Source organism: Alexandromys fortis, unplaced genomic scaffold (genome assembly GCF_014885135.2).
Source record: "Alexandromys fortis isolate MF-2015 unplaced genomic scaffold, M_Fortis_MF-2015_v1.1 scaffold_138, whole genome shotgun sequence".
Classification (NCBI taxonomy): Eukaryota; Metazoa; Chordata; class Mammalia; order Rodentia; family Cricetidae; genus Alexandromys; species Alexandromys fortis.
Window position 1 is genome coordinate 1,998,743 of NW_026068034.1, and position 25,166 is coordinate 2,023,908.

At 52.2% G+C, this 25,166-nt stretch overlaps 3 protein-coding genes across 7 annotated transcripts; 1 reads left to right on the forward strand and 2 right to left on the reverse strand.

Moving 5' to 3' along the window:
• Positions 1-879: 879 nt before the first annotated feature.
• Pcgf1 (polycomb group ring finger 1) lies at positions 880-4,839 on the reverse strand. 4 transcript variants are annotated; one of them, XM_050164853.1, is made up of 11 exons: positions 3,964-4,839; positions 3,692-3,826; positions 3,452-3,529; positions 2,940-3,045; positions 2,664-2,816; positions 2,440-2,511; positions 2,197-2,302; positions 1,985-2,018; positions 1,803-1,889; positions 1,102-1,182; positions 880-1,023 (listed from the first exon to the last, which is right to left on the reverse strand). In XM_050164853.1, exons 2-11 carry the CDS (start codon positions 3,722-3,724, stop codon positions 976-978), a joined length of 798 nt encoding a protein of 265 aa, XP_050020810.1. In that variant the 5' UTR covers positions 3,725-3,826; positions 3,964-4,839; the 3' UTR covers positions 880-975. The 4 variants fall into 4 exon arrangements, with proteins under 4 accessions (XP_050020810.1, XP_050020807.1, XP_050020811.1 ...); XM_050164850.1 differs by having other exon boundaries at positions 3,692-4,839; XM_050164854.1 differs by having other exon boundaries at positions 3,452-3,582; positions 3,692-4,839.
• Positions 4,840-12,220: 7,381 nt separating this feature from the next.
• Positions 12,221-15,273, forward strand: Tlx2 (T cell leukemia homeobox 2). The gene is made up of 3 exons (XM_050164865.1): positions 12,221-12,954; positions 13,344-13,581; positions 13,662-15,273. Exons 1-3 carry the CDS (start codon positions 12,555-12,557, stop codon positions 13,876-13,878), a joined length of 855 nt encoding a protein of 284 aa, XP_050020822.1. The 5' UTR covers positions 12,221-12,554; the 3' UTR covers positions 13,879-15,273.
• Positions 15,274-15,422: 149 nt separating this feature from the next.
• Positions 15,423-25,059, reverse strand: Dqx1 (DEAQ-box RNA dependent ATPase 1). Of its 2 annotated transcripts, XM_050164859.1 has the most exons (12): positions 24,777-25,059; positions 24,173-24,418; positions 23,758-23,951; positions 23,089-23,476; positions 22,499-22,732; positions 22,310-22,409; positions 22,069-22,227; positions 21,800-21,991; positions 17,701-17,820; positions 17,353-17,543; positions 15,946-16,130; positions 15,423-15,828 (listed from the first exon to the last, which is right to left on the reverse strand). In XM_050164859.1, exons 2-12 carry the CDS (start codon positions 24,398-24,400, stop codon positions 15,669-15,671), a joined length of 2,151 nt encoding a protein of 716 aa, XP_050020816.1. In that variant the 5' UTR covers positions 24,401-24,418; positions 24,777-25,059; the 3' UTR covers positions 15,423-15,668. The 2 variants fall into 2 exon arrangements, with proteins under 2 accessions (XP_050020816.1, XP_050020817.1); XM_050164860.1 differs by lacking the exon at positions 24,173-24,418.
• Between the last annotated feature and the right edge of the window lie 107 nt (positions 25,060-25,166).

Below are 25,166 nucleotides of genomic sequence, written 5' to 3' on the forward strand. Positions count from 1 at the left end.
GGTTCCTGTCCTGGAACTAGCTCTTGTAGACCAGGCTGGCCTCGAACTCACAGAGATCCACCTACTTCTGCCTCCCGAGTGCTGGGATTAAAGGAGTGCGCCACCACCGCCCGGCCACAGTTTCTTTTAGTAGCCCTACATGTCTCATAGACTAGGGAGGGCTCAAACTCAGAGATTTGCCTGCTTTTGCCTCCTGAGTGCTCCGAGTAGGTGTACCCCACCTATGCTTGTTGGCTTTTTTTTTTTTTCTTTTGGGTGTGGACATACTTTGACTCTTCCACATAGCTATCCATAGAATCAGGACACTGTGGGATTATTGCCAAAGTTCATCAAGTACCGTGGACTTTTAGAGACAAGATATGCCCTTGCCTGACCATGCCCCTCTTCTGTGAAGCTCCTCTTGGTGTCTTCCCCATCCCAGCTTCACTGACTCCCCTCCCCAAGGCTAGCTGCCTCTGTAGACAGCTGTCCTAGGCTCAGACTGCCCCACTAGATGCCATCTGTGGGGTCTTCTCTCTTGACTTTGGTTCCCAGGCTACAGAACCAAATGCAATTATTTGGATTTTTCCTTAAATATTGCTTTTCCTCCTCTTCAGCCCTGTAGGGGCCACAGGTTGTCCTCTCTTGACACGTTTGTGACATTTCCGCTGAGGCAGCTATCATATCCTGCAGCACACGAGGACAGCAAGAGCTGCCATGTAGACGGCCTACTCTCACCCAAAAGGCCAGATTTCAGTTCACGCGGGCCTCTGTCCAGCTCCTTCTAGAAGTCACAAAGGACATCCTGAGGACATCTGGTAGATACCAGGGAGACTGCTGAGCAACCAGAACACAGGCCAAAGCTTGAGTGTGCAGTGAGTAGCCAAGAAAGATGAAAAATGCTTTTTCAAAGCTTTTATTTCAAAAAATAAAGCCACAGTTAATTTCACATAAATATCTGGGAGGGGTGGGAGGGGGTGGAAGCAAGTCTGGCCCCTACCTCCTCTTCTCTTTCACACTGTATTGTAAAAGCAAAGGAGATGGCTACGGAAAGAAGGGAAAGAAAAAATGAGTGGGCTGTTAGCACCTGCAGGGTCCTCAACCCATTGCCCCCGGGCTTACCTTGCCAAACCAGCGGGACAGCCACAGCTGCTTCATTGTCATGTGATCAGGGAGAACCTCATTGTCAAAAAGGAGCTGTACCTAAGGGGGAGATGGGGCAGGGAAGAGACCTTGGTAGTACTGGGCAGAGACTGTTCCCTGGACTGTCCCCGAGTGTGTATGTATGTATGTATGTATGTGTGTGTGTGTGTGTATGTATGTATGTATCTATGTTCCTGTGTACACTGTGTTTATATCTGTGGAGGCCAGAGAACAGCTCTGGGTGTTGTTCCTCAGGCTCCATCCATCTTGTTTCTTTTCTGAGACAAGTTCTCTCACTGCCCTGGAACTCATCAATTAGGGTAAGGTTAGTCCCAGCCCCAGTACTGGGAATATAAATTTGCACTGCCTCACTAGGTTGGTTTTGGTTTAGGTCTGGGGACAGAACTCTGGCTTGCAAGGCAAGCGCTTTAGCTTTAGAGGCTAAGCTGTCTCACCAGAGCCTCCTCCCACTTTTTTTTTTTTTTTTTTTTTTATTTATTTCTGAAGACAAGGCCTTACTCTGGAGCCCAGACTTGCCTGGAATTCACTATATAGCCTAGGCTAACCTTGAACTTGAAGTAATCTCCCTGTCTCGGCTTCCTTCCAGACACAAGCCTCCAAACCGGACATGTCCCTCCCTTTCAGCCTCTTGTTCTTTCCTATAACACGGGTGTACTTACATGTTGTGGATTTAGCATTAGGCGGTGACACAGAACCCTTCGGAGATGGCGTACCTCAGCTCTAACAGAGCATCGGACATATTTGTTCTAGGAACAGTGAAGGGGGAAGAGAACAGGTGTGTGAGGAAGGGCTGTGGGGAGAGGCTCTCCTTCAAAGAGGCCCTCCCTTCAGCCTTTCTCACCTGAAGGACGTTTTTATTCTTGTCTTTGCCAGAACTGGACGGAAACAGAAACAAGTTAGAGGATTCCATTTTTCCTCTCTTCCCACCTAGATCCATAGCACACTCTTCAAGGGAACAGACACTCCCTCACCCCTTGGCCTTTCCGTAAGTCCCTTAGCCGATTCTGGGGCACCAGTAGTATCATTTCACGCAACCTCTGACCTGCCCCTCACCTCAGCCGCTCCAGGCATAGGCTCAGCTGTTCATCATAGCGGTAATAGTGGGCTTTAGAGTGGTCAAAACTGCTGAAAGGGAGGCCAAGGTTGCTCAGGGCTGGCTCTGAGAAAAAGTAGACATTGAGGAGGCTGGTACAGGTTCCACACCCCCTTCCCCCAGAGAGCCATCCTGGGCAGGGGAAATACCCTGAGAGCTTTATTTGCCTCCCCTTCTCCCCCAAATGACCACCAAGGACATACCTTCCCCACTGGGCTGGGTGACTCTGTCCAAGCCTCGGGACTGATAGAATTCCCGAATCCGTTTCTCTTCACCTAGGAGGGGGTGAAGGGCGGCCATGTTAATTCTCTTTGTCCTGGCTGTTGACCTCTTTATCTAGATGATTCCCAATAAGACTCTTGTTCACATCAAGCTGCCACCCAGCATGAGAGTCAGGAGGCCCCACGAACACAAGGTGGCCACTCACTGTCTTGCAAGCCTGGTACCAGTTTATAGACTATGTCCTGCATGACCCGATCCAGCTTGAGGTTGAGCAGCGGCTGCGTCTCGTGGATCTTGATGTTGCACATGGGGCAGTACTTGCTGGTCTGCAGGTACTTCACAATACAACTTTTGCAGACTGTAAGGAGAAACGCAGACGCTCAGGCCCTTTGGGACCCCGGCACATAGGGCGAGTGGGACAGAGAGCACAGAGGCTTGCAGCCAGCCTTGGTGAGGACAGGGCAGGATCCGGGACACTCACAGGTGTGGAGACACTCTGTGATGGTGGTGGCATCCACGAAGTAGCCCGCACACAGGCAGCAGACGATGTGTTCATTCAGGTCTTTGATCTTCACCCGGACCTCCTCCTGCGGACACACCCCCAGTCACTCCTCACTGGTCTCGCAAACCCACCCCACCTCACCTCCGCACTTCCCAGCTCCGGTTCCTGTCACTGGACTCAGGCCGTGGAAGGGGATGGGGGAAAATGAGCTCCCCCTCCGCCCAGCAGAGGGCTCCGCGCACAGCGGGTGCTCTCTTCTCCCGGACTCGCCCGACCCTCCTTTCCCTAGGGAGACCAAGCGCCGTCAGTGACACTAAACGCGCAGGCGTCCAAGTCCAGCGTTTGGCAACCGTGCAGGAATCGCGCGTGCGTACCGCGAACCCCACTGCTGCGCAGGCGCACTGGGCGCCTGTCCCGCCACCGCCCGTCCTCTCGCCCGCTTGGGTTCGCACAGCTAACGGACCCCAGCAGTCACCCCGCCGCCCCTGCACCTCGTTCCGTAGCGGGTCCATCTTGTACACTGACTGGAGCTGGTTCCGAAGCCTCATCGCGATCGCAATCTGGCCCCCCTGAGGAGACGCCATCTTAAAGGCTGATCCCAGCCCGCCACTTCCGGTACCGCCTGCGGGGCGGGACTTGTCTCATAGCAACGAGGGCCTCAAATTCTCTGGATTGGCTAATCTTCCGGCACACCCCGCCCTCACCCCTTCGCTCTTTCCCCGTGTGCTCACCTGAGCCCGCTGGCCCCCCCTCCCCGTGGTCATTAGGGAGTGGGGGGGGGGTCGTGGAGTAGGGTCCCGGTATTGCACGCTCCCACGGGCGTCCTTCCGACGGCGCGCACCCGATCTCTGGACCAACTTCAGGAGCTTGTGATAGATAGATAGCCTGTGCCCTCCGACCCCGAGGCCGTGAGATCGCCGCCCGCTGCTGCTCCGGAGAGTGGGAGTCCTGGGGCGCGACCTCGCCTGGGACCCCGGGTCCTCACCCTGCAGTGCGACCCTACCTAACCGGCTGCTGCGGCGTCCGCGCTGCGGAACTGCGTCCGGGTGGCGGGCCTTCTCCCCGCTCCACCATGGGAGTTTCTCCCGGCTTCGCGAAGTCTTGGAGAGGGTGCTTTGGGTGGGGTGGGGAGGGAGAGACCCTCCGGGAACGTGGCGATCTTACCCCCCACTCTCTCGCTGCTGCCGGGGGTGGGGGGAATAGGCCCTGGTTAATGATGATGATTTAATCATCGGCGCCTGCGGAGGCCTGGGATAGACTAATGCAGAGCAGATGCCGAAGGAGGAGGGGAAGACTGACAGCGAAGATACTTGGGCAGCGAGTGCCTGAAGTAGCATAGGCCCAGGCCCCCATTGGGTGAGGACCCCGGGGGCCTCCCGGGGCAGGTACACTGTCATCACTGCATTCTTATAGCGAGCGAAATTGAAAAATAAAAAATTTACTCTGAAGCGTTATTAGCACCGAGTACAATTGGAGATTGGAGCCAGAGGGGAGATAACCACCGGAACATTGAAATGCTTTCTGAAAAAGATGGAACTCTGTGTAGGCAATGATTGACACATGGATGAGGGGTATAAATGTGATTGAAGTAGGAAAGGAAGGTAGCATGGAGGGGACCGTTCGAGAAAATAGAAGTACTGGGCGGTAGTGGTGCACGCCTTTAATCCCAGTACTTGGGAAGCAGAGGCAGGCGGATCTCTGTTAGTTTGAGGCCATCCTTGTCTACAAAAGCTAGTTCCAGGACAGGCTTCAAAGATACGGAGAAACCCAGTCTCAAAAAACCAAAGAGAGAGATATCGGAGAAACCCAGTCTCGAAAAACCAAAGAGAGAGAGAGTTCCAAGACAACCGAGACTGTTACACAGAGAAACCCTGTCTCAAAAAAAAAAAAAAAAAAAAAAAAAGAAAGGGAGGTAGGTAGATAGATGGATAGATAGATAGATACATAGGTAGGTAGGTAGATAGATGGATGGATGGATGGATAGATAGATAGATAGATAGATAGATAGATAGATAGATAGGTAGGTAGATGGATGGATGGATGAATGGATAGATGGATAGATAGATAACAGCAAATGTACGGGTTGGGAGTGGTAGCAGAAGCACTGGGGCTTAAAAGGGTTGGAGAGATTAGACTGATGGCAACAGGTACCTGACAGAAAGGAGAGAGAGAGTGTGTGCATGTGTGTTACCCCGTGAATGGAATAAAGTGTTCTTTTCAGAATGGAGTACATAAACAGCAAGGAAGTACCAATGACTTGTTAATCAACTAATTACAGCTATGGTTTACCTAGTCCATGCCACCCTCATCACAACTCAGGTCTTGCAGGTCTCAACCACTTTCTTCCTGTCCACCACTGCTCCCGCTCCTGTCCCTTCTTCCCACAGCATGGAATAGTGATTCTGATCATAGGTTGGACAGAACACAGCGTTTCTGATGGATGTTTCGTATTTCGATTGTGGTGTTAGTTTAATGGGCATTTACATCTGTGGAGACCAGTCAGAATATACACTTTGAAAACTTGCAGCTTATTGTAAATTAGATCTCAATAGAACTGTTTAAAAAATTAAGGCACAGGCCTGTAATCCCAGCACTTATGAAGTAGAAGCAGGGGGAATCAGGAGTTCAGGGTCCTCCTAAGCTACACAGTAATTTCGGAGCTACATAAAACTGTCTCAACAACAAATACAAGCAAGCAATAAGTAAATTGTAAAATTTAGAAAATCAGATTGTGGAGCCAAGGGTGGTGGCACACACCTTCAATTCCAGCGCTCAAGGCAGAGGCAGTTGGATTTCTGAGAGTGAGGCCAGCTAGAGCTACACAGAGAGTCTCTGGAAAAAAAAAAACCTGAAAACTAAAATAAAAAAAATAGATTATGTTCAGCTGGGCGGTGGTGGCCCACGCCTTTAATCCCAGCACCTGGGAGGCAGAGGCAGGCGGATCTCTGTGAGTTCAAGGCCAGCCTGGTCTAGAAGAGCTAGTTCCAGGACAGGACAGGATCCAAAAACTACGGAGAATGCTGTCTAGAAAATCAAAATAAATAAATAAATAAAATTAGATTATGTTCTTTCCTTTTTCTGTTTAAGATATTTTAGCACTGAGGTTACAGCTCTGTAGTGAGTGCTTGTCCCAGGCTTTGGTCATCCTTAGGAACACACACACACACACACACACACACATGCACTCACACACAACTTAACAAACCTAGGGACTGGAGAGATGTCTCCGATGTTAGGAGTATTGACTGCTCTTTCAGAGGACTTGGGTTCACTTCCCAGCACCCACAAAAAGGTTTACAACAATCTGTCACTCCAGCTGCAGGTCCCATGCCCTAGCATGGCCTCCATGGTCATTATACCGTGTTTGTGGTGCACATATATACAGGAAGCAAAACCTCATGCACATAAACTTCAGAAACACAAATAAGCCCCAAACTTGATAGTTTCCCTTTTCCTTCAGAATAGAAGTCTAACACCTTGTGTGGTTTCCCCAGCCACACTGATCTCCTCGCTGTCTATTCCATAAAAACACTAAAATGGGGTCTGCTTCGACACACTGGCCATGCATGCTTCCTCCTTCTTTCAGGTCTCTTTGAGGCTTCTGGGTTCCCACTGCACAAACAATCTATTCACTTAACGTCCTTGCTTTTCTTCTTCTCCTTCTTCTTCTCCTTCTTCTCCTCCTCCTCCTCCTCCTCCTCCTCCTCCTCCTCCTCCTCCTTCTTCTTCTTCTTTTAGCACTATTAGCATTTGTTTTGTTTTGTTTTTTTGAGTTGATCTCACTATGTAGCCCTGGCTGCCTGGAACTTACTAGATAGATCAAACTTGGCTTTAAACTCTCAGGGATCCACTTGCCTTTCTCTGCCTTTCAAGTGCTGGAATTAAAGGCAAGTGCCACCACAGCAGGATCTTTTTCTTTAGATAGATAGATAGACAGACAGACAGACAGATAGACAGACAGACAGGCAGACAGACAGACAGATAGACAGACAGATAGAAAAAAGCATGGGCCTGAGGATGGCTCAGTGGTTAAGAGTTTACTGCTCTTTGAGAGGACTCAGGTTGGGGTTTCAGTTCCCAAGTCAAGATGTTCACAATCAGCTGGACGATGGTGGCGCACGCCTTTAATCCCAGCACTCGGGAGGCAGGGAGGCAGAGGCAGGAGGATCTCTGTGAGTTCGAGGCCAGCCTGGTCTACAGAGCTAGTTCCAAGACAGGCTCCCTGTCTCGAAAAACCAAAAAAAAAAAAAAAAAAAGNGGTCTCCATGGGCTCTTGCATACATGCGGCACACATAAACTTACACAGGCAAACGTGTATACCCATACATTAAACAAAGAGATCTTTTAAAAATGTAACTTAATTTGCATATGTGCATGTGCACGCTACAGTGAGCACACATGTATGTGCATGCATGTGTACGTGTAGGCCAGAGAACAAACTCCAGTGTCCTTAGGATCCTGAGGAGAGAGAGGATCCTTGAGAATGAGGTTCCGCTGACTGGCCAACAAGGCCTGTGACACTCCTGTCACTACTTCCCCAGTGCTCCCCCACAACCAGCTTTTCCCAGGGATGCTGGGGACTCCACTGAGATCTGAACATCTGCATAGCAAGTTCTTTATTGCCTGAGCTATTTCCTGAGCCCCTCTCTTTTATTTTATCCTTCCTTCCTTCCTTCCTTCCTTCCTTCCTTCCTTCCTTCCTTCCTTCCTTCCTTTCTGAAATGCTCACGGTATTATTCCAGCTGACCTCAAATTTGTGATCCTCCAGCTTCGGCCTCCTAAAGTAGCTAGAATTATAGGCACACACCACCATCTCTCTCTTTCTCTGTATTCTATTATATCGCCTTATAGAGTATATAGATATACTATTAGTTTATAGTATTTTTCTAGTTTTTAATCTGCCTTTTGTATTAGAATGTAAGTTTCCAGAGCTAAGTAGCTCCTTCCCTCTGCTATTCATATCTATAGCTCCAGATCTGAGCACATAGTGGGTGTCAGAATATTCTGCATGGCTGGAGGGACAGCTCAGCAGTCAAGAGCACTCACTGCTCTTGCAGAGGACATGAGTTCAGTTCCCAGCGCCCATATTAGGCAGATGGCAGACAACTACCTGTAGCTCTAGTTTCAGGGGATCCAACTCCTGGCCTCTAAGGGCTCCTGCGCATATTGTAGTGCATATAAAGTCAAAGAGGCAAACACACGTGGTTATAAAATTTAAAGAAAACTTTTAGAAATATTCTGAATGAACAAATGAAAGAATGTAGGTGATGGTGACAGCTTAGAGTAAGGGTTTAGCAATGGAAAGGAAAGACTATACTGGAAATGAAGCACACCTGTAATCCTAGCACCCAGAAGCAGGAAGATCAGAGTTCAAAGCCAGCTGTGGCTACAATAGCAAATTCATGGCCTGAGTTATAGAAGACTCTGTCCAAAGGAGGAGGAGGCTCCATGTTAAATTTTAAAGGAAAGTATGGCAGAAGGAAGCAGCTAGGGACCTGACTGGGTAGGCCTGGGTAAGTAAAAGGCTGAATAAGCATCTTGAGGAGTGAGCATTTCCTCCAGCCTGTTGCACTTAAGGTGGTTTCAAGAGAGAAGGGTGGAGTTGGCCAGAAAGCTAGGACAGAAGTGAGACTGGAGAGATGAGGCTCAAGTGGCAGATGGCAGTGCTGTCTGGGTGGTGTGGGAATTGAGGCCACTGGAATGGATGAAATCTGAACAGAGATAAAAGCTAAATTCAGTCCCCTGAAGTCCTCTCTGCAGCAGCAGATGCAGAGCCAACGGAGGATGGCCATATGCAGTAACAATGGAAGTCCATGTTACAGAATTTGAGAGAAGCATAATAAAACAGGGCGGGGGAGGCAGCTCAGAGGTGGGGCACTTGCCTAGATGCATGGGCCCTAGGCTCAATTCCCAGTGCTCAAAACAAAGCCAAAAATGAAAAGCGAAAGAAACCGAAATCGAAGCTAAAGGAAAGGACATCTCGAGGATTGATGAGATGGTCCAGCAGGTGAAGGTGATTGCTTCTAAGCCTGATGACCTGAGTTTAACCTCTGGGACCCACATGGTGGGAGACAACAGAGGTAGTTCTCTGACCTCCACACTCATACTGTGGTACATCTGCGCACACACACACGTGCACATACACACACAAACACACCACACCACACATGCACACACACGCGCGCACACACATGCATGCACACACACACCACACATGCACACACACACACGCATGCACACACACACGCACGCACACACACAAAATGGTGGGGGACAACAGAGGTAGTCCTCTGACCTCCACATTCATACTGTGGTATATCTACACACACACACACACACACACACACACACACACACACACACAGAGAGAGAGAGAGAGAGAGAGAGAGAACTAAAAATGTAATCTTAATTTTTTAAAGAAAAAATTAAGAAAAAAATTTAAGAAATAATTGGTTGCAAGGTGTTCCTCAGAAGGCAGAAGCAGGGGGATTCTTGTGAGTTTGAGGCCAGTCTGGTCTACAGAATAAGTTCCAGGCCAACCAGGGTTACATAATGAAACCTGCACTCCCCCCCCACCCCCCCACACCGTGCAATAAAAAAGAAGTGGTGTAGAAAAACCAATCTCCTCTGGGTTAACACAGGATAGCTGAGAAGGAAAGAAATGTAGACATAACATGGGCATGACAAGGGAAAGAGGAGATGAAAAATTCACCTGAGAAGTCAGGGAAAGACTGTCCACATGAGAAAATTCTGATATAGCTGGGCTGATGACAGACGTGGTGGCAAAGAGTTAGGACCATCTTGAAGAACAGCTAACACTAGGGAGAGGGGGAAGGGAAGGAGCCGAGGTGGGGCACTCAGCTTCTTCAAGCGAATCAGAAACTCAGGGGTAAATGTACCGGTACGATGGGACAGGCCTATAACTCAGGATCTGGCCTATAAACTCAGGATCTGGGAGGTCAAGAGGAAAAGTAGGAGGACGGAGAATTGAAGACCACTGTGGACTACATAGCAAGACGCAATCCCAAATATTAAAAGAAGGGGCAGGGGAGAAAGGAAAGAAAAACACATGTGGGGGTGTGTCACAGATGCACATGGAAGGACAGGAAGAAGCACTTACCTAGAACCTCCATCTTTAACTTGAACTAGAAGGAACCATTCAAGCAGAGATGAGGCAAGAAGAGAAACTCCTAGGTGGGGCTGGCAAAACTGGATGACCTCGGCCCTACAGTCAGGTACTAGATGGTTTCCTCATTAGCTCCCAGATGTGTGTGTACTGCCAATTGTGACCATTGTCCTCGAAAGGTCACCAACGGGTGATTGCCACCTGCGCAGACCTCAAAAGTTGAAAGCCAGGTCTTCACCACCTTGCCTGTTTCTCCGTCACTGACTCGCTCTTGGATGAGTTCGGAAGGATTTATTCAGTTTGGTAAGAGACACAGGTACTTCCCTCCTTGAAGCTCACCCTCCTGAGCACACCTGCAAGCCAGTCCCCCTGCAGGAGACTGCCTTTCTAGGCCAGGTCCCTAGACTCCCATGGAGCAGAAGGCTTTGCTTGGGGCTTCATGTTAGGAGCACCTTCCCTCTGCAGCTCAGAACAGGGAGGGTCCTGTGGAAGGTGGGAGAAGTGATAGTGTTCTCTAGGAAACATAAAAAGCACCAAAGCCAAATTGCGGCCCCCGTCCCGCGCACCCTCTGTGGCCAGTGCGGTGGGAGGAATAGCTGAAAAGGATAGAGGTGGCCAAGGTGGGAGAGGGCTCTCACACAGTACTGATGCCCTCCTGGGTCCGGAACCACTATCCTCCGTCGCCCACTCCCTCCCCCTCGCAGGCTTCTGAGAACACTGGAAAGGAGGGCCCACTTTTATCTACTTTTATGTTCCTGTCCAGATGCCCAAATATCCTGGTTCCCAGGAGAGAAAAGACCCCTTCACCCTGCCCCAGGCGCCAGGCTGCCAGCCCATCTGCTGGGAGAAAGGAGGGGCGCCTTTCCCTGGGGGATCCTGGAGAAACAACTAGAACTAGTATAGGGAGATTTACACTTGCTAGACACTTCGCTTCACGCGGGAAAGCCGCAGGGTGGAGCAGAGCTCTGAGGTGGGCAGGGGTGAGGGTCCAGGCTTGGCAGAGCGGGGCGGGGTCTTCTGGCCAGGATGTATCCAAGGCAAGCTGAGCAGCTCCTCCGTGCCCACCCGCTGCCCCCCTCCCCGGGCCCAGTCTCACCGGCTCGGAGGCGCCAGGGCCCCCCCTAGGGCCGGGGCGGGCTGGGGAAGGTAATGTAATTCCGGCCCAGCTAACCCGATTATGGCGGCCTGCACCGGGCAGGGTGGCGGCGGGGGCGTGTCTTCGGCTTAGGGGCCCGCCCGGCAGGGGTCCCATCCAAGAGAGGGACACGGAGGTCACACACTCTCAGCTCTTGGGTCCGCGCCCAGAGGTCACAAGGTCACCGAGTGCTTCGTCCTTCCCCCCACTCTCCTTGGCTGGCAAGCTTGGCTGAGCCTTGGGTGGGGAGAATTATCTGTAGGGTGCGGAGCGGGGAGCCTCCCAAGGCCTAAGCGAGTCCCCAAGAGAAGGGAGGAGAGTGTGTGAGGATAGATTTCCGAGATGCAAAATAGAGTGGAATCCCGCGGTGGGGGCCCGGGTTGGTCCATTTGAGACCTGGGTCCGATTTACAGCAATTTCAGAAAATCGAAATTCAAAGAAACAGGGCACCGATTCCTGGCCGGCCAGAACCAGGGTGAGGAGGGCTACAGGAAAAGCCAGGAGGTGTGCCACAACCCCAAGTTCAGATGTTCATTCCCTGCCCGAGCCCACCAAACACGCCCTGTCACCGTCTGCTTCCCACACCTGGCCTCTTCCTGGGACTCCAGGTCGCGGATCGCCGTCCCCCAGCCGCTTCTTACATAGCCAGGAAGCCACAACGAGATTTGGTCTCAGAGGGCATTTGGGTAGGGGCCACAACGAATCCAGTAGCTGGCCAGCGGCACCCATCGGGAGGCGAAGGGGGGGGGCTGGGGACAGAAGCACCAGCCGAGGAACCCGCGAGGTCGAGGCAGCCCGAAGGCGGAGGCCGGCGAGGATGCGGGCGCACGAGCATCCCGGCTGAGTCAGCGGCCCCTCCCGCGCACCGCGCCTTCCTGACACCCGCGCCCTCCTCTGCCCTGCCTGCGCCTGGCACATCCAACCATCCCTTTCCCTTTAACAACAGGGCCCCGCCCCTGCCCTCCCCCAGCCCCTTCTGCCCACCCGAGGCCGATCTGTCAGTCACTGCCCCTGCCTGAGCTGGCCACCCTTCTTCACACCGGACTCGGGCAGCGGCCTGGGTAGCCTAGTGTCCACCTGCGCTCCCGAGACCCCCGCCCGCCACGCTCCTCCGGGATGCGAGTCCCTTCGCTGACGCCCGGGAGGGGCGGGCACGCGCGCGGCTGCGCCCGGTGCACAGGGATGCTGCTGTCCCGGGGGCCCCGTCGCCCGGCTGTGGCCACCCCTGCCGGCCCCTGAAGCCGCTGGCCGGAGCGCGCCGCCGCCGGGCTCCCGCAGCCGTCAGAGACACCCTTCCTAGCCATCTAGCCTCCGGGTCCTCTCTTTTGGATCCATGGAGCCGGCGGTGTTGGCTCCGCACCACCTACCGCACCACGAACCCATCAGCTTCGGCATAGATCAGATCCTGAGCGGTCCCGAACCCCCGGGGGGCGGTCTGGGCCAGGGTCAGGCGGGCCAGAGCCACGGGGAGAATGCAACGTTCTCGAGTGGATTCCACGGAGCCTCCGGCTACGCTCCGGCCGGCTCATTGGCCCCGTTGCCCAGAGGCTCGGGAGTGGGCCCGGGCGGCGTGATCCGTGTCCCCGCGCACCGCCCGTTGCCGGTGCCGCCACCCTCGGGAGCGGCCCCCGCGGTGCCCGGACCCTCGGGTTTGGGCGGCGCCGGGGGCCTAGCGGGACTCACCTTCCCCTGGATGGACAGCGGCCGCCGCTTTGCTAAGGACAGGCTTACGGGTGAGATTGCCCAACCCCTTGGTGTTCTTCCCTCTTAGACCCCGTTTCTTCGCTCTTAGCTTTCTGCCCCAACTCTCTTACCCCTTTCTCCCTCCCTCTCTGCTCATCCCCGTGAAACCTCCGCGACCCCACATTTCTCGGTCCCACAGAGGAGAGGAAGTAAGGAGAGAGCTGCTGTCGTCGGGTGCATGCGCCCTTCCTCTGCAGTCCTACCGTGCCCACTGTAAGGAGGGACAGAGTGAAGTTTGGGAGGGACCCCATTCTTCCTAGGTCCCTTCTTGAACCGATGCCTCAGTGGATGCGGGGGGGCCCCAGTAAGGACTAGGGGCTCTCTTCTTAGTGTCACCTCGGACCACCCCCAAACTTTGCCCTGCTCTTCCGCCCCATAGCTGCGCTCTCGCCCTTCTCTGGGACACGTCGCATAGGCCACCCCTACCAAAACCGGACCCCCCCGAAGCGCAAGAAGCCGCGCACCTCCTTTTCCCGCTCGCAGGTGCTGGAGCTGGAGCGCCGCTTCCTGCGCCAGAAGTACCTGGCCTCGGCAGAGAGGGCGGCGCTGGCCAAGGCCCTGCGCATGACCGACGCGCAGGTCAAGACCTGGTTCCAGAATCGACGCACCAAGTGGCGGTGAGGCGAGGGGCGCGGGCGGGTCGAGTGGCGGGGAAGGGGCTCTCCGCCACTCTGACCCCGGCTCTCCGCTCGCCCAGGCGTCAGACGGCTGAGGAGCGCGAGGCGGAGCGGCACCGTGCGGGTCGCCTGCTGTTGCACCTGCAGCAGGACGCACTGCCCCGGCCGCTGCGGCCGCCGCTGCCCCCGGACCCGCTCTGCCTGCACAACTCTTCGCTTTTCGCGCTGCAGAATTTGCAGCCCTGGGCCGAGGACAACAAGGTGGCTTCGGTGTCCGGACTCGCCTCGGTGGTGTGAGCGACCCCTTCCCGAGGAGCGCTACCGCGGCTATGTGCGGTGCCGCCAGCGGAGCGTGCGGAGCAGAAGGCCTGCGACTGTCCTCCGAGGCTCCTCGGCCACCAAGCGGCCCCTGTCCTGCACTTTGACTCTGCCCTTCCACTGCATTTTTGGACCCGCTGGAACTTGGGTCGCGAGGGCAACCTGCAGGATGTAGTAAATGGGGCACGGATGCTGCCATGCACTTGCGATTCTGCCCAGAGTGGGCTCAGAGCTCAAGTTCCACTGGGAAGGGGCCACTGAGCTGGTGTGAAGGAAGATCTCAAGGACATCGGGGTAATGGAAGAGGTGTTGGTGCGCGCGCGCGACTGTGGCTGACTGTGACAGGGACCAGATTGTCCACCTCATCCCCTCAACGGTAAAACAATCGCTAAGGATTCCTTCTTGACTCAGTCTTACACGTTGTCATGCGTCTAACCTGCGGGCCACTCCCCCATCTTAAGAGTCACACTGCACCTATACTGTAGGTAAGATAGCTACTTACATACTCAAAGGATAAAAATCTAGGAGAATCTGGTTCCCGTGCCATACAGGGTCAGAGAACCAAGAGGAGAAGCCAGTGGACAGTTTATGGGTCCAGTGTTAGAGTGACCAAGGTGTACTTTGGGACTGGCAAACCTAAGAATCCAAAACTGGCAATGTGGAGGTCAGGAAGTCTGGTGCTGTGGACCAGGAGGGGAAACGGGGAACCTGTGGCAAGATTAACTGTAGGGAAAACTAATGCTAGATCTAGAGAGAAGATTCCGGATGCCTGCCTTTGGGGGAGCTCTCTGACAGCACAGGGGTGAGACCAGGATCTCCAGGAGAGAGAACTCTGGGGTTCCAGGGATTAAACCTTTCTTTTCACCATATTCCACAGATACATTTACAATGTGTAGGATGGTGCTGGCTTAAGAAATGAACAGACTAAGGGCGGAGGGAAGGAGTACCCAGACAGAAGGAAAGCACGACACCTTTTAGATAGAAAGAGGAGATGGCTTAGCAGGCTAAGACACTTGCCCCTATTCCTGACTGAGTTTGAGCCTTAGGACCAACCTGCTGGAAGAAGAGAACTAATTTCTACAAATTGTCCTGTCCACCTTATGTGTGTTATGGCATGCTTGTGTACACACACACACACACACACACACACACACACACACACACGATGTAATGAAAAATCAGAAAGGCTTCAGAGTATAGGTGAGCCAAAGGCTACCGCAGGCTTTCTGATAGTCAGTCGGTGGGAGGATTGCAAAGCTTTCTGGTCTAAAGGGGGTACTTTGTCTCTTTCCAGTATTCCCATCTTGCTTCTGGCAGAGACTGGAACACTGTGACAAGGACAGAGACCTATGGTAGCCATACCACTCATGTTCTGTGCTAATGACAGCTATGCAGGCTGCACAAAGACTTGGTCTGAGGTGGAAAGGGGGAAGAGGCTGCACCTGCAGAGGTCGGTGTCATTTCTAAAGTGTCATCTCTAACTCATAGATGTTGTATACGGCACTGGAGAACCAAACTCAAACTCGGCATCATAGGACAAGCTTTTATAGCCCCTAGGAGAGTGCAAGGTTGTGTGGAGTGAGCAGTGTTTGCTCCTTTGCTGGTGGACAAAGGGGGAACCTGCGTCCTTCTGGACCGTGGCTCCCGTTTCCTCCCCACCCACTGTGTCTTGGATCTTGGGTTCCAGGAGTATATTTGACTTTGGGTTTCTAAGACTGGCCGACTGCCTTGGTGCTGTGCGGTGAGGTTGGCTCCATTCCTTAGGCAGCTCACTGCAGAACACAGCCATCCCCATATTCCCGGGGAGAGGAAGATTCAGGCTCTGCTGCTGGCTCTGCCGCAGTTCCTTCTCTCAGCTGATTCAGGAAGTCTCTGCTCTCACTGGGGGGTAAGTTACTCAGGAAGTATGGAGGGGCTAGCTCCACCAGCCTGTGGGAGAAAGTCAGAATGAGATCCTATGTGTCTCCCCTCAGCCCCCTTCACAAACCCTCTTCTTAAGCCCCCCTCCCAGTGTTAGGTTTGGTGAGTGGGGGTCAGGAAACTCACATCTGAGGTTGAATCTCAGAGACGATGTAGAGGCAGTTGTCTTTGGATATGGAGAAGCTGTGGTATAGCACCCAGGCAGGTGGGGGGGCCCTGCGATTTCGGTAGCTGCAATATGAAGACAGCTGGGCTACGTGGTTGTGGGTGAGAAGCAGGTAATTTCCAGCTCCGTCTATGTCTTGGGCCACCTCATTGAAATACAAATATATGGATGGAATAAGTAACAGAACATAGGGGGAAAAAAGAAAGAAAGGAAAAGAAAAGGAGGCCAATGCTGGGTGTGGCGGCACACGCTGTAATCTGAGCATTAGGGACGCAGAGGCAGAAAGAGCAGGAGTTTGTGGCCAGCCTGAGCTACACAGGAAGTCTGAAGTCAGCTTGGACAGCATGAGACCCTGCCTGTCTCATCATTGCCTTTAAGAAGAGAGGAGAAGAGTCACACTTTTAATCCCAGCACTTGGGAGGCAGAGGCAGGTGGATCTCTGTGAGTCTTAGACCAAGGCTACGTAGGAAACCTGTCTTGAAACAAAACAAAACAATCAAACAAACACCCTCCTCCCCCATACACATACAAGGAGAAAAAAAAGGGAAGAAATGAGGGAAAAAAATGAGAGAGCCTGAAAGGATTAAGAGTATTGTGGAGCCTAAAAGTGAATCTTCAGTTGTGGTCTGGTCCTTGCTTCACCATATGGCATTTTCCATGGCCCCTTGTCCTCTAAACCCTCAGATTCTTAGTTCTGAGAAATCATGTGTGTTTGTCTGTGTTCATGGAAATACGTGTGTGTGAATCTTCAGGTCATTCCTCAGGTGCCACCCACCGTTTTGGAAAGTGCCAACAGGCTAGGGTGGCTGCTAGACAGCCCCAGGGCCCCCCCGAGAGTCTCTACCTCCCCAGTAGCGGAATTACCAATGAACCCATAGTTCTTGGGACCAAATCTATCCCTGAGACTGAAGCAAGGTGCTTAGCCTATTCAGCTCTTCCCCTAGACACCCTCCCAGGCCTTTGATCTTTTCCCTAAAATTAAAATAATATTTATTTATTTTATTTTATGTGTATGAATGTTTTGCCTGTACATACATATGTATGCACACCACATGCCTACCCTTGAAGGTCAGAAAAATGTCGAATTCTCTGGAATTGGATTGAGGATGAACCTGGGTTCCTTGGGGCCTCTGGGGAGCAATAAGAGTCTTTAACGGTTAAGCTCACCTTCCAGTGCCCTCACTCCTTTTGGAGACAGAATCTCACTATGTAGCCCTCGCTGTCCCAGAACCTACTCTGTAGACCAGGCTGGCCTCAAACTTAGAGAGCTCTGCCTGCCTCCGGAGTGCTGGGATTAGAGCTGTGCCCCACCACGTGGGGCAAAGCTCCCTTCATTCTATCATGTTCCCTTCCGCCCCCTCCCTAACCTTGAGGAAGAATCCCGACAGCAGGGCTTTCTGAAGGTCTCTGCGGTTCTGCTCGGAGCCAAAGGCAGGCTGAGACAGGGGAAGCTCAATCTGTTGCATGAGTTCCACAAGCTCTGCTCGGAGTTTACGGGCTTGGCACAATGCGGCCCAGTTCAGACCCCGAGCTTGACACCAAACCTCATCGGCTCCATCTAGGAGAAGAAAAGAAACAGCTATGATTAAGTCCTTCAGACTGGCACAAAGAATGACCCCCGGCAGAGGGCCTCCTCTTCCTGCACACACAGAGAGGTCTGCTGGCTGACTGGGTATTTCCTGGGAGTCTTTGAGGGTGTAGAGTGAGCCACTTACTTTGTACAAAGGCTTCATAAATCTGGATCAGCGAGCTGTGATCGCCATCTGCATGTTCCAGGGCCCGACGCAAGGCAGCTTCTTCTGCACACAGTGGAGGTCCCGTAAACCCAGGAGCAGCTGGAGGCGGAGCAGGAAGGTGGTTGGAGAGGAACCAGGAATGACAGCAGCACAGACAGACTACTGAAGAAGCGGGAAGCGGGAGTAACCCTTCGGGAGCTTAATTTAAAAGAAAATAGATTCCTGGGTGCTCTACTCTGGAGACGGCTGCAGCCAGCCCTCTACAGCCAAGGCTCTGCATCTGGGGATTCAACCAACTGCCGACCGAAAGTATCCAGAGAAAACTGCATCTCTAGAGGACATGCAGATTGTCCTTTGTTGTTATTTCTTAATAACGGAAGGGTACCATTTGCATAATGTTTGCACACAGTCCAGGGTACTGTCAGTGACCTGGAGGCTATGCAGCAGCAGCAGAGGATACAGGAGAACAAGCACAGGTTATGTTCAAGCACTCCAGCATTTTATCCCAGAGACTGAAGCAGTCGTGGGCTATGGTATCCACAGGGAGTCCTGGAACCCATCTCCCACAGATACTGGTGGCTGGAGGTGCAAGTCTTTGCCTTTAAGGAGATTAGAATCTGGTAGGAGGAAGGTCGGGCAGATGAAACTCAGTGGGGTACTTGCTGTATAAGAATAAAGGCTTGAGTCTGAATCCCCACCACCCACATAAAACAAAAACCAACCAAACAAACAGAAAAAACGACATTGCTACCTGTGCCCGTAACCCCAGAACCTAAGAGGCAGAGACAGGCAGATCGGGGGGAGCTTGCTGTCCAGTCAGTCTAGCAGAAAATGAGCTCCTTCCTCTGGCCTTTGCGTGCAAGGACACTGATGCATCCACACACACACACCCGCCCAAGTCTGGTAGGAGGGTTCAACAAGGAAGTGGAAGAGTAAGAAAAACAAGTGTGTCTGGCATTCCGGAAGAAAAGAGAAGGTGAGCTGATCCAGGCTCTGGTGGTGGAAATGAGGGCAAAGTGGGAGAAAAGCCCCAGCTCTTTGAGTCAGCGTCAGAAGTGTGAGGGGAGAGGGACAGAGGGACCATTTGAGACTGCGGGACGGCATGGCACAGAGGTTAATGGCATGGCTTATTTGGAGCACTAGAAGCCATCTGGTTTGGGTGGGACGAGTGACACGTGGCAGAGGGGCAAGGGAAGCTGGGGAGGTCTGGGTAGTCAGGTGCAGAAGAGTAGGCACAGTCTAGGAGGCAGAAGAGCTCCGAGGAAGGCTAAAGTAAGAAAGTCCAAGTGTCGTCCACGTGACTGGTTAGGAGCTCAGAGCAGGAATCCAGCTGAGCAGGGAGGAGGATCCCACACCGGCGTTGGCCGTGATTACGCAGCAGGAGCTAAAAGGAAAACTCTAGAGGCGGATGAGCACAGGGGAGTGGTAGGATTATCAGAAACAGAACAGAGAGGGAAAGACAGGTAAGGGCGGGTGGGGGCAGAGTGCCCAAGCTCAGTTCTGAGCTGAGACGCTAGGGACTAGTCTAGCAAAGATACTTATTAGGAAAGCCAGGAATGTGGCGCATGTCCGGAACCCTACTACCTGGGAGACTGTGGTAGGAGGAATGCTGCAAGCTTGAGACTAGCTTGGGATATACAGTGGATTTCAGGCCAGCCTGGGCTACAGAGGAAAACCCTGTCTTAAAAAAATAAAACTGGGCCGGGCAGTGGTGGTTTGTTTGTAATAATAACTTTCAAGGACTAGGAATTTACAATATATTGTTAAATGAGCTGTATAGGTATAGTGCTTTGAAGAAAAATAGAAATGCATGTACAGTAAGAGTAGTTTCTAACAAAAATGACGATAATTTTGTATCAATATAACAAAACATCTTAGGCCGGGCGGTGGTGGCGCACGCCTTTAATCCCAGCACTCGGGAGGCAGAGGCAGGAGGATCTCAGTGAGTTCGAGACCAGCCTGGTCTACAAGAGCTAGTTCCAGGACAGGAGCCAAAACCATAGAGAAACCCTGTCTCGAAAAAAATAAATAAATAAAAAAAAAATAAAACGGGGGTTGGAGAGATACTCTTCCTGAGGTCCTGAGTTCAGTTCCCAGCAACTACGGTGGCTCACAGCCATCTATAATGAGATTTGGCGCCCTCTTCTGGTGTGCAGACAGAACACATGGTCAGAACACTGTATACATAATAAATAAATAAATAAAAATCTTTTTTAAGATCACACACATACACACATCCCTGCCACCTGGACTCCTGAGTTTGACCCTCAGAACCCATATATTAAAAGCCCTGGCTACTACTTGCAGAGGACCTGAGTTTGGTTCCCAGCAGTTACATGTGGCTCACAATCACCTAAAATTCCAGGTGTGTGTGTGTGTGTGTGTGTGTGTGTGTGTGTGTGTGTGTGTGAGAGAGAGAGAGAGAGAGAGAGAGAGAGAGATCAGATGCCCTCTTATGGAACCCACAGGTACTGCATGCTGTGATGTAGAGATAAGAGATGGATACACATAAAAATAGAATCTTAGGGGGGTAGTCTTCAGGAGTTGAATGTCTCTTTTCCTCTTCTTCCATTTCTCCCCGTACCCTTCTTTCTTCTTCTTCCTCCTCACCTCCTTTTTGCCTCCCCATCTCCTCCTTCCTAAGTTCTAAAAAAAAATGGTACTGGGGAGGGGAGGGTGGAAGCCAGGAGCGGTGGCACAGACCTTTTATATCCCAGGACTTCGGAGGCAGAAGCAAGCTGTGAGTTCGAGGCCAGCCTGGTCTACATAGTGAGACCCTGTTTGTTTGTTTGTTTGTTTGTTGTTTAAATAGCACTGGCAGAGAGCTGCAAAGCACAGTCTGGGATTTCAGTACAGAAGCAGCACTGTGAACGGTGGGTATGGATGGGCTTGCTCAGAATTCTTGGAATGAGAAGACACACAGGTCAAAGGTTAGAGCCCTGAGGGGAGTTTACGGTGGAAAAGCAGAGGATGAGAATTTCAAGGACAAGATGAAGACAGAATGGCCAAAGAAGTGGAATGAAAACTACAGGATGCCAGAAGTGATGGTGCACACCTATAATCCCAACATCCAGGAGACTGAGCCCAGCCATAAGGGCCTCAAGTTCAAGGCCAGCTTGGGCTCCATAGCAAGATCCTGCCTCAAAAAGAAGGGGATGGCTGGGGAGGTGGCTCAGTGGTTAAGAGCACTTGTTGTACAAGCATGAGGACCTGAGTTCAAATTCCAGGCACCAAAGAAAATGCCACCTGATGTGGCCAAACACAACCTGTAACCTCAAAACTGCGGGGGGCGGAGACAAGAGGACCACTTGGGCTTGAGGGATGCCAGCCTAGGTCCAGATTCAGAAAGAGACCCATTCTCAAGGGAATACAGTAGAGAGTGACAGAGAGTGAGTAGGAACCCGACACCCTCTGGCCTTACAGTGCATGTGTTTTCACGCACATGTTTACATACATGTGTAACTACACACAAATAAAAAAAAAACAGAATCCACCCCCCAAAGAAATCACAAATAAAAATGGTAACACAGAGGCATAGGGAGGAGACAGTTTAGTTTAAAGTGGAAGTGGTAAGCATTCTTGTGTCAGAAAGTTGTGAATAAATGCTCAAAAGCATCCCTCGAGTTAAATATCTGGAACCTCATTAGATAGTTGCCATTCGGGGGTGGGGGGGTATGGTTTTGCTGCTGGAACTCAGCAGGTGAGATTTCCACAGGGATTATGTTTTATAGCTGAAGGCGGGGGTGGGGTGGTGGTTGTGGTGGTGGCAGGGGACGGGGACATAGGAGGACAGGTGAGTGGATGTAGTCACAGTGTGGGTGAAATGATGTACCCCGAGTAGAAAGAAGCATTAGAGAAAAGGCTAGGAGATGTTAGGGAGAGATGGGGAAACATCTGGCTCGCTAGGCACTATGAGGGGTGAAGGCTGTGCAGCTGAAGAACCAGTGAGTCTGGCTTCACCCCAGAGCAGGGCTGAGCAGCTGCCTAACATAACATTCCCAGCACAGCAAAAACCCAGAGTCCCTACTAACACATGAGAGGATTCCTAACCCAAGGAAGATTAAACCTAGAAATGTACCAGTGAGCATGGCAGCGAGGGTGAGCATTTCATCCACACAGTTAAACTCGCAGGAGGCCAGCAGGGCTTTGGCCAGCTCAGGGGGCAGGGGAAACTCCGACAGAATGATCCCCAGATCCGACAGGTCCCCATCGTCATCCAGCGCAGCCAGATAGTCCAAGTCTTCCAGGGCCTGCATCAGTGCTTCTGGTGCTGGTATGGACACAAGGCTTCTACCTCAGGTCTGAGCCCGCAGTCAGGGGTAGCCCCGGGGCAGGATGGGGGCTCACCAGGCCGGTCCAGGAAGTGGCATTCCCCTGGCTCTGCAATCTGTTTCCTCATGAGTAGCAATACCAGGGAGCTCAGATTCTCCTCAAACACTTTGGGATGGGGCAGCGGGGGAGCCTCTAGTTCTAGGATTGACTCAGAGTACAGGCGGAGGCAGGATCCTGAGAGGAGAAAGGCCTGGGGCAGTAACTTCTCAGGGCTTGTGTGAGATTGTTTTGGGGGTTCTGAGGCAAAGGCTCTTACCTGGTGGGGACCCCCTTGCCCGCAGTCGTCTTGCCTCTGCCTGACACTTGCTAATTGGTCTCAAAACCTGGGATTCTGCCCGGATCCGAGGATTGTAAACCTGTTATCCAGTCCCCAAACAAGGCCAAGACAGATCAGAGCGGTCCCTTTCCAGATGAAGCTCCACTCCCCCTCGTTTCTCTCACTCACACTGCGAAGTTCCAGTCCCGAGTCAATGACAAGTCGGATGGACGGGAGGGAGAAGGAGAAATCTGCCAGCCAATGAGTGACCACGATCTTCCGGACACTCACGCCTGTGTCCTCATACACAGCTTGGATGGCCTGACCGCAGCCTGGGTGAAGGGGCAGTACCCGTGGTGGAGGCCCTGGGACAGCCAATGTCCCCAGCTCCCTGGACAAGGATTCACAGCACAGGGAAATTTCCTAAGGAGAGGGGTGGGGCATTAGGGCAGGTCTCCCCTTTTTTGGGGGGAGCACAGTTTTTTGACAAACTGATGAACGCTAAGGCTTTTCATTCATAGAAAAAAATAAAAAAAAAATACGTATTTCTAAAGGTGAGGACATAATTTCAATTAGCTGTGCATACAGTTCTGCATTATAATGCAGAATTTTAAAAGGTGGGCAGCAAATTTCTTAATTTTGAAATCTTTGATTTCCCACTAAGACTCTAGCAGAGCAAACACAATCACTGCTCCGAACGAACTAACGTGTTGCCCAATTCCTGGGACCAGAAGGCAGCACTAAATGCTTCCCATAGTCCTCTTTGTCATTTTGTTTACCTCCTCTCCCGGCAGGTACACCAGCACATCTCCTGGCGCCTCCTCTTGCCGACACAGCTCAAGCACAGCTTGGCAGGCAGCTTCCACTGTGTCACTAGGGACAGTGTCTCTGTAGACAAGAGTGGGATCTCCACCAGGATCTCTGGGGACACGCAGAATAGGAGAATTGCCCCAGAAAGCTTGGAGTTTGGGTTCAAGATCTGGGTCAGTAACCACAACCACTCGGGGATCCCCCGGAAGGTTTTTCAGTCTGGTGTCTCGCAGGAGACCCTGCAGTAAATCTGAGGCCACTGACCGCTCCTGAGCCTCATCCAGGATCAGCACACTCCAGGCTCCAGGGCCCCGGGTGGAGGCTACTTCCTGCAGAAGCAGCCTGTCCCAGCAGAACCTGTTGGCATTGGTAGTGGGCAAGGAGTCAGTGAGGACACCAACCAGACCCAAATTCAAAACCTTTCCCCCAACGTGCCTAGATTTTGAAACTGAAGGTCAGAAAAAGATGTTGTCATGGATTTCCTAAGCCTGTGGACCACTAAGTGTGGCCCCACCTCTTTGCTGAGGATAGCTGGTTCACACACCATAACCTGTATCTTGGGGTGAGGGTGAGGGGATGGGCTAGACAACTGGGCTTATTTCCACTCAGTAAAGGGAACAGGGCTGCAAATGGCCCACCTGAGCATGGTGCTGGGCCCCGTGCAGTCCTCCTGAGGAACGCTGTATCCAATCTCATGACCCAGCGTCAGGTCCATCTCATCAGCCACCCTTGAAGCCAGGCTCATGGCTGCTAGAGGGTAGGGCTGAGTGACAGTAACTTGGCCTGTCTGGAACCCCCTGGCCAGTGCAAACTCTGCACACCATTGAGGAATCTGGGGTGGGGAGAAGGAAGGGTCATGGTCAGGGGACTGAAGGACTGGAGACAGAAGAGCGCAGGAACTATGGCCAATTGAATTGGGATTCCTGAACGCTTACCACCCTGAGGCCAGCCAGTCCCATCTTCATTTGCCCACCTCTCCCACATGCCCATTCTTTACCCAGGAAAAGGCACACTTAATCCTGCCCTCTGTCCACTCCCAGAATCTTCCTCCACCTGGGTGCTCTTGCCAGAGCCAGGCTCCCCAGACACCAGCACCACTCCAGTGGGGCTACTCTCCAAATGTTCCAAGAACAGGAAGCGAGCAGCCCAGATGGGCAAGGCTCTGCGCTGCTCAAGCAGCTCATAGTAGCCGGAAGAGAAGGGGAGCCCATCAAAGGGGTTCACAGCCAGTTCAGACTCCCCAAGACTTGGTTCAGACTCTTCTGCCAGCCCAGAGGCCATGGAGGCTGTCCATAGAACCTAAGGGAAGCAGGGCAGCCAGTAAGGACTTAGATCTGGTGGCTGATACCGAATTCGTATCTTAGCTTGATCCCCAACCTCAGCCCATAGAGAATAATGCCTTGGGGTCCATCCTTCCCAGCGGCACTTGCTTGCCAGGAAACAGTGCTGGGTGTTCCTAAGGAGCCATCACAAGTGGACTTTTACCCTGCTGTAGCTGGGACAGTAAAGACCTTGTTACTAGCACAGGGCCCCTTGTGGGCATCAGGATTACGTGAAGCATAGTAATCTGTGGGAAGGACCAAAGGTGGGAAAAAGTAAGAAATCTGGGAAAGAGAGCGAGCGGGACAGCAGGGCCATAAGGATCCTGGATTCAAACCTGCCAGCAGCTCTGAGACGTGTCAGGATAGCAGCCAGTTCTGGACACACCCAGCCAGTCACCACCAACCCAGACCCGCCTAAAGTACAAAGGTAAATTCTGGCCCCACCCTGAGGTTGAGCTCAACTCCAATCCCGGAGCTTGCTTTTAGGGGTGGGGCCTTTTGCTCCACCTTAATTTAGCTAGGAACCCGTGGAAAGCCGGTTCCTGCCACCACACTGAGCATGTGTGAACCTGACAGGCCTGTGATCATGAAATGCATTCTGGGACTTGTAGTTTTTCAGTGATAGCCTCCCACCATAACCAAGCTGGGATCCAGTTTTCTTCAGTTTCATGGGGATCATCCTCACCCATATACTCTCCGGTTGAGGAAAAGGAACCTGCTTGAGG